Genomic DNA, 19,893 nt, shown 5'->3' with positions numbered 1-19,893 from the left:
TTTTTAGTACCTGCATGTTCTTTCTAATTGGCCTTCCTTTTATTGAAAACTGGGCTAATACTGTTTTAGCAGATGGACTGCGTTGCTGCTTTCCTCTTATTCAGTATGTTTCCTTCCCCTTTAGTAGTCTTTTTTTTTATTATTATTATTATAGATAACAGTTTATTAGAATTCTGTGAGTTAACAAATAACTTTGAGGACAGTGTATTTATCTTTGATTTGATTAGGTTCAAGCCAAGTGTTACCAGCTTCTGCTTTCTGTGTTCCAACACACCAATCGTGCCCTGTCAACTCCGTATATTCATTCATTGGCCCCTATCATGGTTGAGAAGTTGAAAGCTGTGGAAAGGAGCCGCCCGAACAACAACCTGGAGCTTTTAGCAGTCCAGGAAGGAATTAAAGTCCTTGAAACTTTGGTCGCCCTTGGTGAGGAGCAGAATAGTAAGTATTTATGTTTTCTAGAGAAATGTGTAATGCTGAAATAGAATATTGAACATCAGAAACTTGCAGTTAGGAACTTGATGGCATAGTCACAAACAGAACGTGTGCGCAACATGCTTTTGTAATTACAGTACTAGAACTTTTGTATACATGAACTTGGATAGCACATACAGTATGATACACTGCAACCTTTGCATTTCTGGTGATTGCAGGAAAAAAAATTCTGAACATGAACTGCAGTAATGAGCGATGTTTTATTCTGTTTGGAAATGAGTAGTTCACACTGTTTATGTTTACTTTTTCTCATTGTTAACTTCTACTTATTTTAGTGGACTTCTATCAGATTGCTTCTACCAGCTCAACAAAGTTTATCTAAAAAGCCCAAAACGTTGAACAGTACTGGTCAGAGTATCTTGATTGTAAATGAAACCTACTGTTTGCTTCAGTAGATAGAATACACAATTTATAATTTAAGTTAGTTATTCTCTAACTGGAACAATGTGCACTCTGAAGACTTACTCTGCAGATATTTGAATTCAAATGCTGATAAAGTTCCTTGTAAAAATATTACTGTTAGTTTTTTGTGGGATTTTCTTTTGCTTGGTTTTCGTGGTTTGTTTATTTTTCCCTCAGCATACTCTTTGTTGGTATTTCTTTTTGTTGATGATAAAATACTAAATTTGTTGAGCCCCATTCTGGTTTGGGCACAGATGTTTGAAAGACATTTAAAATGAGAGAGAAACTGAAGCAAATGACGAAACAGAACATCCGATTTTTGCTGTCTGGAGACAATCACCCCATTGAGTATGAATTAGTCAAAACCTTTAGGGGAAAATAATCTACAGAATTTTAGATAAATGAGTTACCATTAATGTTTAAGTTCTTTGAGCTTAAAATGTACAATTAGCCTATTACACATTTCGAAGGCATACTTGTAGCCTTTCTAGATACAAAAATTTACCTTATTGTTTAAGTTCAGCTGCCTTTTTTGTTCTGAAGGTCAACCCTTTTGATCCCTTTGCCATTTTGAGCTTTGGCCTCATTAGGTCATGCTAGGCCAAGTATATCTGCGGTGCTAGTTTTTGGATTAGAATCTTCCAGATTAATATAATGTAATATAACAGCAGAAAACTGTCCCTGACTTTTTTGTGAACATTTGCATACTAATAGTGGTTCACTTTATGCTCACTGGGGAGGCCGATACTCAGATTCGATTGAATAACGTTTCTGTCTTCCTGAAAAGTGTTTTGAAACCCTTTAATATGGTAGGCACTCTACATTTTATAATCTTTATCAATGATCTGCAATCAGATGGTGCAAAAGCATCTTTAAATAAGTGTCAGGATCAACATAACTGTAATGAACAATAATAGAAGTCTGAAACACAATTCTGGTAAGAAAGGTTTGAGTGATGAAAGGACAGGAAGACATCTACATTTAAGTTGGATTTTACTTGATAATTTTTTAATTACAGTGTTTATTGTCAGTTTTGAAAACAAGATTACCCTTATCAGTCTAGTAACTGATAAAATTATTTTTATTTTGTTTTATTCTCTGATATGGCAATTTTTTTTTCTTTCACTTTTAGGAGTACAGTTGCTTGCCCTTCTCGTTCCCACTCTGATCTCCTATTTACTGAATGAAAATGCCTTCGCTTCTGCATCTGCAGCATCTAAGGATCTTCACGAGTTTGCACTTCAGAATCTAATGCACATTGGTCCACTTTACCCACGTGCTTTCAAGACAGTAATGGGAGCTGCTCCTGAATTAAAAACACGTCTAGAAACTGCAGTCCGAGCAAGTCAGGCCAGCAAAGCAAAAGCAGCTGCTAGGCAACCACCACCCACAGTACATTCCACCCCAACAATTAAACTGAAAACTAGCTTTTTTTGAATTACTTTTATTATTTTTGGACCATTAAGTAGTCAGAAGCATTACATTATCCCTGCATACATGTCTAATTTTGTGTAATTTGTATGTGAAAGGCTGTCTAATGGAGCTTTGTGTAATTACTTGAAATCCATGCATTACAAGGGAAGTGGTGTTACTTGTGTTTGTATAGATTTTTAGGAAATTGTGATCATATTTATGAATTTCTGTTATAAATTATCCACAAAAGGATTATTCTATATCTAAATACTTTTATTTATTTTTAAAAGCTCCCCCAAACCCTCCACTGGTTTTTGAAATCTGATGATTGTTATCCTACCATTGTGCCAACACACTAGCACAGTGGGGACGGAGGGAAGAAGAAAAACTGTTATGAAGTACTTACCCTGCACCGTGGGGAATTTCAAGTGTAGAAGTATGCATTTTTTCCTTTTAAAAACAAAGTAAGGAAGGAGATTGTTAGACTTTGTAGATCATCTCAGCTTGCATGAAAAAAACACAACAAAAGAGTTGAAAATTTTCAGCCTTTCTCAAAGTGAATGATCAAGCATGCTGTCTTAATGAGTTGTCCTTATTTATGTGGTGTATATTGCTTTCAAATTAGTTTCCATGCTTGAAAATGAATAAAGGATGCAAAGAATCTAATCCCCTATCTCTTCTAAGATAAAATTTAAGGGAATGCATTGGAAATTGAGTTTATAAAGAGAACTGCCTGCTATCTGCATTTTTGTAGGTGTAGATTTTGGCCCTTGTAAGGTGCTCTGTGTTTGCAGTCTTCCTGTTCTGCCAGCCACTGGTTGAGTATGTGATGAGTCAGTGCTCTGCCCTTTGTCCAGACTCATATTTGACCTTGCTGCAAGATTTTAGTCTCAGTGAATATATCATACCTGTAATCCTTGATAAAGTTTGCAAGCAGAATTACTGGAGTCCTTTGAACCTCTACTGACTCAGGGGGCAGAACACCAGTGAGAGTCAGGCTCCTCCAGTTTCTCCTTCCCCTACCAGGCTTTTCTTTTTTGAAAAGCACGTGACTCCCCTTGCATCTGGGTGAGTCTGGTCTGCAGATTTTGGAGCTTAGAGCTCAAGTGCTGTGATTCCCAATGTCTGTCTGCTGCCAGGCCTCGCCCTTCCTATTGGCAGAAGTGTGGAACCATGTATTTTCTTGTGTATACAAGACTGACTTACGTGAATTTTTTGACACAGCTGTTGAATTTATGGGCTTCTATAGGGATCTTTCTATACATTTTGCTTTATAGAGAGAAGCTACATAACTAGAGGCCTCAGCTAGGCCTGTTGAGTTTCATCTCTGATGTTTTTCTGGATACTCTGTAAAAACTGGGTATTTCAGATGCATCAACCTCAAATATAACAAAGGGATAGTAAATAGAATTGATCAGGATTCATAGCTGGTTGAGATATTTTTAGATCGCTATTTTTGCATAGTCACTTGCCTCTGGGCTTTCTATTTTCCTGTAAGACCTTATCTAATATCCCTTTGAGTACCTATGCAAAATGGTCAAGACAATGCTCTTCTGCCCTATTGCATTTGCTGTGTGCAAAATATTTAACATAAAATCAGAAAAGCTTTCATTTCACAGTGAACATTTTAATACTAAAGTGATGACAACAAATGGTGCATCCTCTAATCTCTCAATTTTTTTTTCATAAAGCTGTTAACTTCTAAGTCTTGTTCCATTGTTCTATAGGAGTAAAGATATATGTAGAAGTAAAAACATTATGCTGTACATGAGGAAGAAAGTAGTTTCACTACTTTTTTCATCTTAGTATGAGTAGTGGGAATTAAATTGATTAAAATATATCACTTTCTATTATGTGTTTCCAGCATTACAAAGCTGTATTGCTTAGAAGAAGTTCTAAATCTGTTTAACATTTGAGAGAAAGTGTATGGAAACTCTTTCAGTACAAAATTGAAGACAAACATTTTGCAAGTAAAACTAAGAAAACAAGTTTATAACCTGTTTTAGATTTCTTCCTCCCCACCAGATAGTCTAGTAAATAATGACTTCTTGGAATGATTTTAACTGTAATCAGGTTTTGTTTACCTTTTTATCTGAGCACTTTTAAGTTTTGGTTAGACTCTAGTTGACAAGATGTCTGAAAACTCAGAAAAGGAGGGGGGGGAGGGAAGTGTAGCAATCAAGCATAACTAAGTCAGTAGAAAAAGAGAAATAAGTTAGCAGAAGGGAAAATGGTACTAGATAGAAGTAGAGGGATAGAGAAGGGAGAGGTTTTTCTTTGTATATTGTGTGGCTGTCTACAACATGCACAACTCTCATTTGTATACATCCTTCCCCAGTTTAGTCCTCATTTGCTTCTCTGCTTACTCCTGATACTAAAGGTATAACTGTGTGGTTTTACATAATATTTTGGCACCAAATTTCATTTGATTAAAAAAACCCTGAAGTAACTCGAAATGTCTGTAGTGCTTATTGTTTGTCACTCTCTTTTTGTTGTTTTTCTTTGTCAGATTTTTTTAAATGTGCTCCGTTTCCCTTTCACATCTTTCATCTCTCTCTGCTGTTTCCTTCCTTTTTGAGTGAGCCTTGTTGTTCTACTCCAGTAGCACAGTCCCTCTTCAGTGCTTTCCCTTTGGTTCCCCTCTGCTCTCTGGAAGCTTCTTTAGTTGTCTTTCCCAAAGAGGTCGCCCACCAGCCACAGCTCTAACTCCGAGGGCAGGGTTATGAAGCAGGCAAGTTCGGTTTTGGAGCAGCCAGAAGGAAACAGGAAACACAGCCTGAGTAAGCAGTGGGGCACTCCTTGCATGCCCGGGGCATGGCAAAGGACACGAGAGTGGCACAAGCAGGGCCCACTCTCAGGGCCCGCAGGAGCCTCATGGAAGCTCCTTGGTGGCATGTGCCATCTGCCACACACCTGTGGTACAGCCTGTTGGAGCAGTGTGTTTGTGTCTCCAGTAAGGCTCTGGTGCTGGTCTGCACATGGCATGGAAAGCAAGCCCAACTTCGTCTCTTTGTGCCTTGGGGAGAGGGGGAGAGGGCAGTGCTGCCAGCAGTTTGCGCCCTCTGCCTCACAGGATCTTGTTTTCCCTTTCCTCATGTGGGAACAGGCAGCGTGGCAATTCCTGAAAAATTTTGTGTTGCTCTCTTCCAGCATGTTCAAGAAACCCCTGCAGCCTTGGGCAGGATTTGCAGCTTTCAGCAATGAGGCCGAGCACTGCTCAGAGCAGGGCCGAAGCAGAAAAGAAGGGGCTGAAAGAGCAGGGCCTGACCTGAGCATGTGGGACTGCTGCGAGACACCTGCCCTCCGTGTCCCCGGGGTGGGCTGCGGGAGTGCCCGAGCCGTTCAGACCCCGCTCGGAGCTGGAGGTGCCCACTGCCCTGTGCTCCTGCTGCAGCAGGAGCTGCCCTGTCCCTGCCGCCGCTGCCGCATCCCTGCCCAACCCACCGGTCCCGGGGGCGCGCTGCCAGCGGCCCTGCCGGTCTCCATCTCGGGGCTGAGGCTCAGCCGCCAGAACACCATCCCTCGAATTAAGGGCGGTGTGGGGAGAAGGCGGCGATCGGGGAATCCTCCCCGCCCTCCAGCGGAACTACATTTCCCAGGATGCTGCGAGAGGTGCGGGCGGGCTGCCCTCCGCGCTGTCCCCCGCGGGCCGCCGTAGCGGCGGGTGGGGGTGGCTGTCAGGCGGTGACGGCGGGCGGGACGCGCCCAGGTTGTTGCTGCTGCTGGTGCTGGTGCTGCCGGGACCTCCGCGGCGGGAGCGGCGGGAGCCAGGCGGACCCGGCCCGGCCATGGACGAGCAAGCAGGGCCCGGCGTCTTCTTCAGCAACAACAACAACAACAACGCGCTGCTGCTGCCGCCGCCGGCGGGCGGGCCGGGACTCGAGCCGGGCGAGGCGGCGGCAGCGGCGGCCGCCGCGGCAGTAGCGGGAGGAGGCGGCGGCGGCGGGGGGGTCGCAGCCTCCGGAGCCGCCGCGCCGCTGTCGGCGTCCCGGGCTCAGTACAGCGTGCCGGGCATCCTGCATTTCCTGCAGCACGAGTGGGGCCGCTTCGAGGCGGAGCGCGCCGAGTGGGAGGCGGAGCGGGCGGAGCTGCAGGTAACACCCGCGACCTTCCACCCCCCCGCGCCCCCGGCTCCGCCGGCCGCTCCCCCTCGGTATCCCGCCTCCCTGGGCAGCCGGAGGAGCGCGGCCGCCCTGGGCGCTGCCATGGCTCGTTCCTTTCCCCGGGAGGGAGCGGCCGCCGGGGCTGTTTCCCTGTCCCCGGGGGCGGCCGCCGCCGGGCGAGGGGCGGGACGTGGCGGCCCCGGCCCGGAGCGGCCGCTCCCGCCGCCTCTCTGCAGTTCTCCGAGTGCCCCTCGGGGCCGGCCGCCCAAACTTGACACCAGTTTCGTAACCCCCTGTTAAAACCTGCCCCCGTCGTGCCGCAGCTGCCCCCGGCTCGCAGTCCCTCGGCCCCCGGGCCTGGCCCGTGAGACCCGCCGGAGCCCCTTCGGTGCTGTGGGACACGTTATGTGGTGTTTTCGGTTGAAAAGCGATGGGCTTGATACGCTCATTAGTGCGTGAAAGGACTGATAGGGATCTTGTGGTTAAAGAACTTCTGAACTGCTGGCCTAGAGCCATTGCTGTCAGATACTTCAGTGATGGGTATGTTGCATGAACTCCAATAACAGTCGATAGTGCAACCTTCGTTCCTCTTTGGCGTTGTTTACTAGAAAATCTCTGTTGTAAACCTTAATGCTGCCCATGTTACCAGCAGCCCACAGTTTGATTCTCATTTGGCCATGTTTGAGACTGAAAAGTGTCTACTCGTTTTCCTTTTGAGGTCTCCTTTCTTTGTCTCTTGCTTCCTGTCCATCTCTTTTCTTTCTACGTCTTTTCCTTGAAAGTACTGTCTTTGTCAAGAGAGTCTCTAGTCTGTTTAGCAATGCAAGCCACTTCTGTTTTTTGTTGGTTTTTTGGGCTTTTTTTTTTTTAATCTTTTTAATTGTACTTTGTATGGTAACATCAAACAAGTGCTCTGAGAAGAGTGGAAGATGTGACATTCTTTGCTGAGGGTTTCCTTGTAGGAATTTAAATAAAGTGGTCATGAGGACAAGGGAGTAATTTTTGTGTTAACTGCAATGATTAAATGAGAAATTTGTTAGTAACTGAATCATGTTTCTATTCACTACATCCAGTAATTACTATGTAGAAAGTAACTAACTTAGCTATCTATAAGAATAACATCCACTGGAGGCTCATAAATATCTTGACATTTTTTCATAGCTGATACAGACATCAAATATCGCTTTTGAGAAAAAAAATCTATTTTACAGGACCTAAGAAATTCTGCCAGTGTATTAAAAGTAATAACACTTTGCATATTTGTAGTTCCCTTCAAGAGAGGCTAGCATGCCATTCCTTCTTCCCCAGGTATCCCTCAAAAGCTTGATGTTATGGATGAGATAGAGGAAAGAAGTGGATTATTTAAACTTTGTCAAAGTCATGCATTATCAGTGACAGATAACCCCATCAGAAGTTGTTTGCTTGAATGCCTTTGACTCTTGCCAAAACATCTCAATAAAGTTATAATTAGCTGTGGCTGGCAGTGCCATGAGCTGTAACAGCATTTATCTACTGCAGAGTCATGTTCAGGAAGGTGCAAAATTCTTGGCTCTCTCTATAGGCATCAGGCATTAAACGTCTGCTGTGACCATTTGCAGATGAATGTTCTTGGATCCATGTGAGAGGTTTGTTAGAGGTTCAGCAACTACAGGATGGCTTTTAGAAATTGTACATGTACACAGGAAGGATGAGCAGCATTAATTAAATGTCCTGTGCTCCTTCTGAAGCCTTTTGTTGGTCTATATATTTGGAAATGTTTAACAGAATAATGGAAATTTGAGGTTGGGCAGTTTCTCTCTGTTGAGATAAAGATGCAGTGCTCCCCATTGTACTTTACTAGTCTTCTATCCAATGCAAGTTCCAGTGCTAGATTATCCACTCTCTTGGGAGGCTGTGTGGCAAAGGACCTATTTTGTATGGTGGCTTTAGTATCCCATAATTTTTTCCAGCAATTCATCTAGTTTCTTAGAGGTAGCTTTCTTTCATCTCCATCAGTTTTTCTTCCCATCAGTGCCTATATTTTGTTTTCCCTGGCAAGTATTCATGTATACTCTGATTTTCTAATTATTTTTCTTGAACCTTTTGAAATTATTGTTGCCTCTATTGTATAATCTTCCTCATTTAGAGTGAAAGAGAACTTCAATATTTATATCTATGCAAGCATCATTAGTAAGCTGTGTATGTCAAGTAAGAAGGAAAATAGATTCATATGGGGTTCCCCTAGATGCTTATCTGCTGATTACATATTTCACTTTTAATGCTTGCTTTCTGTTTACAGTACTTTGACATCTGCAGATTGAAAAATTATCCTAAGAATAGACTTTCATGATGCCCTGTGAAGTAATTAACTAGAATAAAGACTAGCGTTATTAATCCTCATTTAAATGTTCACAAACAGTGCTTTATGGCATTATAATTTATTTTCATATCTTTCAGAAATTATTAATTTTCCTTTCCCTAGGTTCTTCTAGCAGCTGCTTGGGAGAGTTGACAGGAAAGGGTTTCCAGTTCTGCAAGAGTTTTAAACTCTAGATTTTTTTCATTCTGCATTTTTCTGGACTGTGTTTCTGAAACATTTCAGAGTTGTCATTATGTGTTGGACAAGCCCATCCCAAAATAGCCAAGGGTTTGATCAAATGCATATGCAAGGCGCTGAAATCCGTGTCTTTGCTTGAGGCAAGCAACGGTTGAGCTGCCTTCCATGTTGGTGTCTTGCCTGAACCATACGTCTTCTGACTGGTTGTGAGTGATGGTTGTGGATGTTATTTCCCTTTTAATTAGCCATTGCCCCCAGGGGAGAGCGATGAGGACTCTGTCCCTGTGGCTGGGACCCCACAGAGCCAAGCGCTGCCAATGCCCGTCCTTGTCCCAGCAAGTGACAATACTGTCAGACTCTGCTGCTTCAGGGCTGGATGAGCTTGGAAGGCCTCTGTGTGTGTTTGTGTGTGTGTGTATGGCTTTTGTTTTGACTAGAAATTTTGTCTTTGCAAGCAATGCATATGTTGCTGTGGAAAGTTTTCCTTCTGACAAACATTTTTCTGGCAAAAAATGCAGTTTCACACATTTTGGCATTTCTCTGCATTTCGCAAGTGGTCTAAATTGCAACAAACTGCTATGCTGTATGTAACTGTGTGTATAGCCCCCATCCTGCCAGGGAATTTTCCAGCTTTTGTCCTCTTCACTACTGCGTTTTAATTTCTTCTAACTAGTAACTGTTTCTTTAGAGTAGTAGACTGCATAGGAGTGGTGGGACCCGATAGCATTACATGAAAATTGTTTTTCCTGGGTAAGCTTTCCTTTGAAAAGGTTTGCAAGGAAATTAGGGAGAATGGGTGGATACAATGTGCTTGTGTTTCCACAACTTTGTTAAAAATATTCCTTGGAGGACAGTGCCAAAAGAAAAAGAAAACACTACCCAAACGATAGGGAAAGAGATAATGAAATGAGATAAAATGTGGTTAAATGATAGCAAACAGCTGTAATAGAAGGAATGTGGTGGAAATAACAGATAAGCACTTGAGATCGGATATGGAAGTCAGATTTGGTAATGTTAGCTCTCTGGGTGGGGGTCACGGATGGTGATCTTTCCCCTTGCTGCTGCTTTCCTCCTGCAAGAGGCAGACAGTGAAACCAGGCACGTTACATGGTAAGATTGTGTCCTTGGAGATAGACAAGTTAAAGTAATGAGGAGAAGGGGCAAATCAGACAGATGGCTGTGGCTATTTATAGTGTGGTTTAGGACATTCGTTACTTGATTCAGAAATTGTTGATATTTACAGTTTGTTGGCTTTTAGATAACAGTCCTCTTGTTGGATTAAGTTTCTAGTTAAAAATCATTCTGATAGCTGGGTAATCTGTAGTTGTTCTTCACAGAAAAAGTAATGAGCAGTGAGTTGGTGAAATCAGTTATTAAGTTAATTAAAAACTCCTGAAGATTTGGTTTAACCAATAAAATAGAAGATAAAATACAATTTGAAGAAATTCTGTATAATATTTTCAAATATGATGATGTGGGTCAAATTTCTGAGATTTGCTGTGAAAGATAAATTGGCAGAAGTGCTGTAGAAGTCTTCTGTAAAATTTTTTCTCTTAAGGCAGATACTACAAAAAACTCTGGTTAAATACCTCGCCACTCCAGAGAAGCAATAATTTCAATTTAATTGTTTTATTTATTTCAGATAAATCAAAAGAAAGGCAGAAGAAAATAAGCCATGGTCAGAATACTGAGCTGTGTTTAGTTGGGAAAGATGGTGCTAAATGGGTCTTGGTGACTATCATATATCCTTTCTTTTGCAAACTTTTTAAGCAAACTTTCTATTTGCCAAATTCGTGTAAAGCAAAGGAGAGAAACCTCTGTGGTCTTCTCTTTGCTTATATTGATGTTTGCTGGCTAATTCCAGTATACTCATTGATAAACTCTCATGGCTTGTTTTATTTAAGCCGGGATACTAGTGGCAGTAAATGTTCAGTGATGAAAGAGCATTATAGAAATCTGTAGAAGCAGAATGTAAATACAAACTGATGAGACTGGTTCTTTGCACATTTGTACCTGGTTTTTAAAGTTGTTTGATTATTTTTTTTTCAACTGCATAAATGATCTGACTATTTCCTAGCATCAGATATTCCCATTCTTCTCAAATCTATTAAACCTATAATTTAAAGTGCAGTGAAAACATGTTTCTTAAATGGGCCTAAGTAATTTAGGAAAGTGCTGTAAATATTGATAGAAAGTTGCATTTAAAAAAAAGCAGAACATTTTATATTTTTCATGATTTGCTATAGAATTGTTGAATTAAGCAAAAATGGAATAAATGGAGAGCTTTGGTTTTCAGTGTCAGGTTAGCATATGGTGAAATATCCTGTGTCTTTACTAGTGTACATTTATAATTTCAGTTGGTATTTCTGTGGCCTACTCAAATTTTAGCCCTTCTTTTTCTGTTGAAAGTCTTGACTCGTCCGTTTTATTGCATCAGGAGTGTTTGAACAACAAGTTGCAAATGTAGCTTAGCCTTTATTGACATTTCAGTAGACAGGGAAACTTTGTTTAATTTTAGAACAGGCTGTGTAAAATTCCCCAAGGAAGGTCACATGTATCTCCAGAGACTTTTGGTTCATCTTAATTTATTGCTGAGTGAACTAAGACTGTACAAATACCAAGCCTTAACTAAAACTGTTATCAGCACACAGTTTTCTGAGAAAATAGCTATTGGTCAGCAACCTACTCACATATTTGGCTTTACAAGGCTGCCAAGCCTTGTCAAGTCCTCCTAAGTTTTTTAGCCAAAAAGTGGCAAGTAGTGGTTTTAAAGTAGATTAAGGATTGTTTTGTTGTCTTTTTAAATGCTGAGAAATGCTTAGATACCTGAAACAACTCTTCTGAATCATTTCAGAATGCTCAGAATCCAAGCTTTGCAGACAATACACTAGAAATAAAAATACTCTGAAATGTGAAAACAAAGGTTCACTTTATCTGAGTGACCTGTACTGTATGGGCCTGTAGATGAATTCATCTAGAAGATGTTCTTTTCCTATTTGAAAAGAGTTTGCTATATACTCACTAGTATTGAATATATTGAAAATAGCCCAGTGACAAAGAAGTTAAATTAAAAATCGCAGTGTGGAAAGACTGCATTTTTTCTGCTCTTAGCCAGGAATATGTTTCCCTTTAGGGCAGTCACATAGGACAGGATTGCAAAAGCATCAGAGCAAAAATGGCATGCATGATATTCATATCCAATCTCGTAAACAGGAGGTGAGAACAAACTGATTTATTTTTGTATCTGTTTCACTTGATGTCCTAGTCAGTTCAGGGTGGTTCAAGCAATTCATGCTTGAATACAAGGAGTAGCTGATCCTGGATGTAGGTGTGAGGAATAGGAGTATACCAATTGCCTCTGCAAATGCTTGTGTGGTCAAGTCTGGTTCACGACTCTTTTTGTTACTGAAGCCAAATCTAAAAATCTCCTCCAGATTTGTTCTCCCTTGTCTTGCCATACCCCAAGTGATTCATTCAGCCTGTGAACTTCCATTGTCTCAGTTTAAATGTGGGCCATGAGTCTGTTTATCAACTCTGGTGCTGACTGCTGTCACTGCATTTCTGCCATTCTTGTACAGCAAGTGGAAAGGAATTTGAGCATTTGCAATTTAGACTCCAGCTCATAATATGTGATTATTTTGTGACATGTCATTTCAGTGTTGCCTATAGAATTACAACATCACGTTTAAAAGTTGCACTCTTTTTGTGCTTATATCAGTCTACATGCAATGTGCTCTCGGGTCAAGAAAAAAGTTAATGCTCACCCCTTAAGTAGGTGTACCACAAAAATTATTGGAGGTTTAGAGAGAATTTTTGCTTATGAAGAATGATTAAATAAGCCGAATATACATTGCTTGGCTAACTCAGAAACTATTTTGATGTTTGCAATTACCAGAACAGTGAAAGGCAGCACTGAAGAGTGGATGGAAGAAAGACTAACTCTCTGAGGTCTGCCTAGTAAAACACTTCAAACCATGGAAAGACAAGTCTTCCTGTTTTTGAGATGTTTATGTTAGTAATCAAGATATTGCCAGAAGTAAATTGTGAAATAATTTTTTATTCTGGATCATTTATTAGGAGTTTTTCAGTCTTACTGAATTTTCTTTTCAAACAATGTTTTCAAAGAGATGAAGAATGTAAGTAAATGGCATTTTCAACCATCTTTTATTACTGTGAGCTAAATCTTTGAACTCTTTTCGGTGGTTTTTCAGGGTTTAACTCTGATGCCAGTTTTAGGACATCTCTGAGAAGTCCAACAGAAATAATGTACCAGTAGCAGATTGTACTGTGTATTAGTCCCATGAGGTGTTATCGTCCAGCATGAGTGTGTTTGGAATAAATGGGATGAAGTACTTATGTGTGGGGTGATGTTAAATATGCTTTGATGCTGTCAGTTGTTTCAGCCTGTGACCCCACTTCACTTTTGTGTTATCTTAAATGGCTCCACGCCCTTAGGAAAGCTTCCTAGCCTCTCTTGACAGAGTGCTAGTAGGTGTGTGTTGTGGTGTTAAGTATGGTGCCTGAAAAATTGTTTGCTAGTTGTACTAGACCACTGATGTTTTCCTTCCCCCTTCCCCCCTACCTATTTTTTATCTCTTTTCTTCTCACCCCCTGGGCATGCTACGCTTATTTACAAATATACTTAAATATGCAGTGCTTCAGTGAGCCAACTACAATCTGAAATACTGAGTACCCTGGCAGCCTACAGAATCCTTCTGGCAGATCTTGGTAGACCGGTTAGCACAACTGTTTCAGATTGATTAATCTCTGTAATGTATTTTGTTATTTTAGCCATCTGCATATTTTTTAAAATACTTTTCTTACAGTTTTTTTCCTCCTTTGTTCTCTTTCTCTTGACCTGTGAAAACCTTGTTGAATTATGGAAGCATTATATAGAGAATTGTAGCTCTTTGTCAAATGATGCCCATTGACCTTCAAGTGCCTATAAATTTGAAGTGAGGTTTACTTTAAAATATTAAGATAAATATTTTAAAGAAAAGAATAGGCTTTTTATAGCTCTTAAGTGTTAAGAAGGAAAAAAGTTAAATTGCTTTTCAACTTGAAATAACTGTAAAATTCAAGAACTGATAGAAATTGATATTAAACATGCATCAGTTGTTTAGCAGTTGTAGTATGTTTATTTTTAAACAATTTCTGTTAAAGATAAATATTCTTTATCTCATGCTGTTTTGTAGTGTCAAGGTGTCAGCCTAAAAAGGTGTCCAGATATAAGATACTTTTTAACATCCTTGTAGTTGTGGTTGCTGATTCTAGGAAGTGTAGATTTCAGTTTAAATTTTTAAACATTGAGTGGATGGATGCAATTTCATTATCTGATTATATTGTTATGCCTCCTAAGCCTGTATTAAGAAGTCAGCAGCATTTTAAAAAAAGTTGTTTCTAACCCAATGCTACTTAAAACCTTTTTGTCTACTTCACAGTAATATGACTTTAGAGTCTTTTGGGGAATTTCTTAAAACAACAGTGTTGTTGCCTGTGAGAAATTTTTTTAATGTAAGAACGAATGTTATTTTTAAAATCTCTCAATAAAGAAGTGGAATAGTTAAGGTAGCTACAGTGCTAGTAATTTAGACTGGATGTGTATGACACTTCTAAGTTTTCTTGCAGTTGATAATATGAAACACTTCAGTGAGATAAAATGGGGAAAAAAAATACTGAACTCTACAATTGCAACAGAAATAGACCGTGCCAGGTATCTCTCTTCCCAATGTTCTCTGGTTTTGTGTGTTTTTTTTTTTTTTTATTTACTTTCTCCTACTCTCTTGATTTTAATTTCACAGTTGAGCTGGAATACAGTAACTTGTAGCACTTAACCTGGAATAAATGAGAGGCGGATGCCGCCTTGATTCCTTGCTGCGGAGCCAGCGGGGCTGGGTGCTTTATGGACAAGATGCGCCCCACCCATAAGGCAAGGAACAATATGAGGTTGTGCGTGATCTCCGTAGGCGATTTTGAGGTTTGTGATGACTAGCTTACAACTTGATGCATTTTAACCTCGTTAGTTAGAAGGTCAGTTGTCACAGAACCTGTTCGTTGGGAATATTTGCAAATTCTTGAAATTTTTGGCAAACCTTCCCAGGAGTGGCCCAAGCACAAGTGTAGAACAGTGTTGCAGATCACTCAAAGCAGAAGTGCATCTCCTTTCTCTCCTGCTCACTCAGGCTTCAGGTTTGACTTGTGCTAAAGCTGCAGCTCTGGCAAGTGGCCTGTAGAGTCTCAAACTATTGATAAAATTCTGTCATTTACGTGTGAGTTATAAGAAAACTGTAGTTGCTCAGTTCAGTTATACTTTTCATCCTATTTAAACGCAAACCGCTTACACATTAAATGTTTACACAGACATTTAGGCAGGTGTTGTCTATGTATTTTGATTTGAAATAGTGATTCTGGAGTTATCGCTGTTTTGTTCTAGAGACTGAGAAAACACTGCTAGATGTCATAATTTGTTATTTTAGCTGTTTAAACTCAGTGTACTCGTTCAGTTTTCATTTATACTGCAAAATGTTTCATTTATGGTATGAACATTTAGATTCCTTTGCACATTTTCAGTTAATTGCAAAACATTCTAAAGAATTAAGTTTGCTTAAGACATATGAACTGTAACTATTCTCATTTTCAGAGCCAGAATTTCTCAAAAATAGTGAGTATTGGGCATAAGGCTGCTACTTTGAAGAAAAGCATAAACAAGCTATGCTAGAAACTGTGCAGCCTCCAAGGAGAGAGCAAAATTATTCTCTGCTTCTTGATTTACCAGTAAAACTACCTATCTGTAAAATATTCAGTAACGCTGAAGCATCCTTGCAATAAGCTTGTGTGGGGCTGAAGACTTGGTTTGTGGATTCGACTCTATTGTTGCATACTTTTTGAGTAAGAAACACAAGGATTTCATGGAAGTCCAAGAAAAAGAAAAGCTATAAGTATCAGTAAGAGCATTGATGTACTACTGACAGTAAAAGATGTCCACGTGAAGGTGGTGTTGTATGTTCTTTCTTAGTCATATCCATTAATGTCTCTCCCTCTTACAAAAGTAAGCTGTCAAAACTACTGAGAAGTTGCATTTTTTATTTTTTTCAGCCTGCTACCAGTGGAAGATGACTTTAGCCTCAGTTGTTAGCATGGTAATGCTGGTTTGACCTTTGTAGTATAGCAGTGCATGAGCAGGGTCATTACTGGCTGTCCTTTGCCAACCTGCCAGGTAAAAAATGCTTTATTCCAGTGTGTTCATTCAGTTTATTCTTGGTTAGAATTGCTTGAAGACAGCAGGTCACATCATAGATCATATCAGCTTGTGTCCTGATGGCATTGAATGATCTTTCTCATTCCAGCCAAATACATATTTACATCACCTTCTACTGTTTTGAAAAGTGTGTTTTGATGTTCTCTCACTTTTTGATTAGAAGGGAATGTTTAGTTCTGCTGGGTGTATTTGGAGACAGGGAGAGAGAATCTGGGTGTCTGCACAGTTACTGCAAACTAAGTTATATGTGTTTGAGGCGTTCCACTTGTTATTCAGATGGTGACCTTGTTGAGGTGACATGCTTCTTGCACAGTTACATTCCTCAGGGGAGGAAATGCTGACTCTAGCACCAGCATTTCTTTCTTCTGTGCCTTTCTTTAAACCTGAGTGTAAAATGAACATTAGAATTCAATTGTAGTTTTTTGTTCATCCCAATTCAAGTGTTAAGTGGAAAGAAAGCTTGATGCCAGAGCAAGAGGCCTTTCTTTTGATTCAGTTGACTTTTTTTTTTTTTTTTTAATTCAGATGTGTTTCCCTTATTGAAGTTGAAGACTGACTTTGTTGGAGACCAGCCAGTGTTTTTCACTTGACATAAACTGGCTGCTCTAGTTGGTGACTGGCAGTTAAAGATCCTTCAGGTGTTTGTCAAGCTGTTTACTGGCTGTACTTGAGCAATAAAATTATGTCAGCTGGTGTCATATTTTAGAGCAGCTGCTATAGATGGCCACCAACAAGTGGCCTTTTAGAGTAAGATTCATCTTGTCTGGTTTCCAAAATTCAACCGAGTTAGTTGTATGCATTCACTTTATAGTTGATGGAGAGAAAATGACATTTACAAGTTCTGTTTTTCCTCGCCTTGGAGTAAAAATCTGCAGTCAGATAAATTATTCTTCAGAAACGACTGTCTCCATTAACTAAACTATCTGGGGACTGCTTGCAAGGTTGTGAGGATAACATATTCCTGCTCATTTCTCCCTGACTTTCCCTAGAGATTGGTATAGAGTGCAGTGCCTACAGAAAACACTTACAGACCTTCAGTGGGCATTTGTATAAATGAAAGGCTTATTGGTCTTCATGTTCAACAGCTGATGGTCTAGACCAGTTGCCTTTTATCCTGTTTATACTTCTCAAGAGACAGATGAGATGCTTGGACACTTTGCTTCAGAGGTGACAGAAAGCTTCTGATCCTGAAAATGGCAGGTGGCTTGCAATGCCAGGTGAGGCTGAGGCATGAAGTGGTGACTGCCTGTAGATATTTCTGTCTAAAAGTATGTTCATGAATTGAGCAAGCACAAGAACTTGCCTCTTATAAGGGACATGATTTGAGCATTAGGTACAAAAGCAGGTAGTTCTTCCTTTAGGATTAGGAATTAGGATCTTGTATTTGTCATGACTTTTTATTTGAAGGAGACTTTTCACAGGCAACTAAATACTTACTCTGTGCTGGAAGTTAATAAAGGTTAACTGTGTATTTTCTACTTGACTTTATTTACTTCTGTACCATTTCTCTCTTTGTCTCCCCCACCAAAATACCTTTCCCTGTTTTCCCTTTTTTTTTCCTGTCTTAATAACAGTATTTCTGGAGAACTTTCTTTAACCTGTTTTAGTAAGTATCATAATTAACACTGTATTACAAATGGGGTTTTATTTTTCTTTTAGTTGAACATGGTTTACATTTTTTTTACTAGTATCATGTAGCTAACACGTATCTATAGAACAGTACACTAATTATACCATACATCAGTTAGTGAGCAGAAATACTTTGTCATCATCTTCTGCTTATTGTTGGTAAATACTTTTATCTACTGAAGGCTTTTTGTTTGCTTATTTTATCTATTCCTTATCCTTTATTGAATGTTTTGCCAAGAGAGGAAATAAACTCTGTCAAACAAACCAAAATTGTTTTATTTCTTATCTTTTCTTCCTTGTTGTTTTTGATCTGTAACAAGCATGCAGTTTAGAAGGCTTATCTTTGCAGTGTTTTGTGTAAGCACTTAATGTTTATGAAACACAGTGAGCCGATTTCTTTTGAACTCTACAAATAAATTTTAAAATAACTTGGAAAGACACACAAACCTAGGAGCTATGCTGAATGATTTTGAGGAAGCTGATTCTAAACTGAACCCTTTCTTTTGCAGGCCCAGATTGCCTTTCTTCAAGGTGAAAGGAAGGGACAGGAAAATCTGAAGAAGGATCTAGTGAGAAGAATCAAAATGCTGGAATATGCACTTAAGCAGGAAAGGTATGCTGCTTTAGTGATGAGCACATAATGAAGAAATTCTGAATACTTTATTTCTCTTCTTTATTTTAAAAAAACAAGAAATACTTTTTCTGTATATACTCAGTTCTCAAATTGACAAATAATATTATACTAAATAAAACCAGTAGTCTAAATGTCTGCGTTATAGTAAGAACAATAGCTAACATTATACTGCTACAAAACATGCTAATAAAACTCATCGTTGATCAATAAAGAATACTTTTTCCTTGGTAAAATTCCACCTAACTGAATAGATTGTACCTCAGAATTACCATGTATTCCCTTTTTGTTCAAAGTACTAGCTTTGTTTAATATGTGACAACTGAAATCTTAACTGTTTTCAGTCTAGTAATTACTAGCTTTTAATCTTGCTAAGTATTTTGTCTTTTCAATATGAAAGACTCTACAGAAATATCTCCTGGAAACTAATTGTGTGAGGGACAAGCTGGAGAGATGGTCTGATTCCAACAGGATGAGGTTCAACAAGGTCCAAGTGCTGGGTCCTGCACTTTGGCCACAACAACCCCGTGCAGCGCTACAGGCTGGGGACAGAGTGGCTGGAGAGCAGCCAGGCAGAAAGGGACCTGGGAGTTTGGATTGACAGGAAGCTGAACATGAGCCAGCAGTGTGCCCAGGTGGCCAAGAAGGCCAATGGCATCCTGGCCTGGATCAGGAACAGTGTGGCCAGCAGGACCAGGGCAGTGGATAAGTTGTATATCTAGTTTATTTTATGTAATTAAATGAGTAGGAACTGTTCTACACTGTAATATACTCAGTGCTGGTGAGGCCACACCTGGAGTACTGTGTTCAGTTCTGGGCCCCTCAGTTCAGGAAGGACATTGAGGTGCTGGAGCAGGTCCAGAGAAGAGCAACAAGGCTGGTGAAGGGACTCGAGCACAAGTCCTATGAGGAGAGGCTGAGGGAGCTGGGGCTGTTTAGCCTGGAGAAGAGGAGGCTCAGGGGAGACCTCATCACTCTCTACAACTCCCTGAAAGGAGGTTGTAGCCAGGTGGGGGGTGATCTCTTCTCCCAGGCAACTATCAGTAAGACAAGAGGGCACGGTCTTAAACTGTGCCAGGGGAGGTTTAGGTTGGATATTAGGAAGAAATTCTTTACAGAGAGGGTAATCAAGCATTACAGTGGGCTGCCCAGGGAAGTGGTGGATTCTCCGTCCCTGGAGGTTTTTAACATGAGAGTAGATGTGGCATTTAGTACCATGGTCTAGTAACCATGGTGGTGTTGGATCAAGGGTTGGACTTGATGATCTCGGAGGTCCCTTCCAACCCGGCTGATTCTATGATTCTGTGTTCATGTTTACCAGTTGATCAAGTTCTATTTTTTTGTTCATGGGGATTTTCAGTAGAAGTCCCCAGTTTACTTTATTCCTACCTATACTTTCCTGTTATTATAATCTTTGAGGCAAACA

General features: G+C 40.1%; 2 protein-coding genes across 9 annotated transcripts in view; both read left to right on the top strand.

Annotated features, from left to right (window-relative positions):
* HEATR5B (HEAT repeat containing 5B) overlaps window positions 1-2,976 on the top strand; it is a 55,870-nt gene extending 52,894 nt beyond the window's left edge. For all 4 annotated transcript variants that reach the window (XM_051783019.1, XM_051783017.1, XM_051783018.1 and 1 more), the window contains 2 exons: window positions 228-441; window positions 2,030-2,976. In XM_051783019.1, the coding sequence (XP_051638979.1) occupies window positions 228-441; window positions 2,030-2,334 (519 nt within the window). In that variant the 3' untranslated portion in view covers window positions 2,335-2,976. The remainder of the gene's footprint in view (window positions 1-227; window positions 442-2,029) is intronic.
* Window positions 2,977-6,002: 3,026 nt separating this feature from the next.
* Window positions 6,003-19,893, top strand: part of STRN (striatin) — a 64,709-nt gene continuing 50,818 nt past the window's right edge. For 2 of the 5 annotated variants that reach the window (XM_051783042.1, XM_051783040.1), the window contains exons 1-2: window positions 6,003-6,404; window positions 18,346-18,449. In XM_051783042.1, coding sequence (XP_051639002.1) covers window positions 6,099-6,404; window positions 18,346-18,449 — 410 coding nt within the window. In that variant the 5' untranslated portion in view covers window positions 6,003-6,098. The other 3 variants (XM_051783043.1, XM_051783041.1, XM_051783044.1) reach the window with 2 other exon arrangements.

Source organism: Manacus candei, unplaced genomic scaffold (assembly GCF_025592945.1).
Source record: "Manacus candei isolate 608988 ecotype Guabito, Panama unplaced genomic scaffold, ASM2559294v1 h1tg000017l, whole genome shotgun sequence".
In the NCBI taxonomy this organism is placed as follows: domain Eukaryota; kingdom Metazoa; phylum Chordata; class Aves; order Passeriformes; family Pipridae; genus Manacus; species Manacus candei.
Note: the sequence above shows the minus strand (reverse complement) of the source record. Positions and strands in the feature narration are given on the sequence as shown.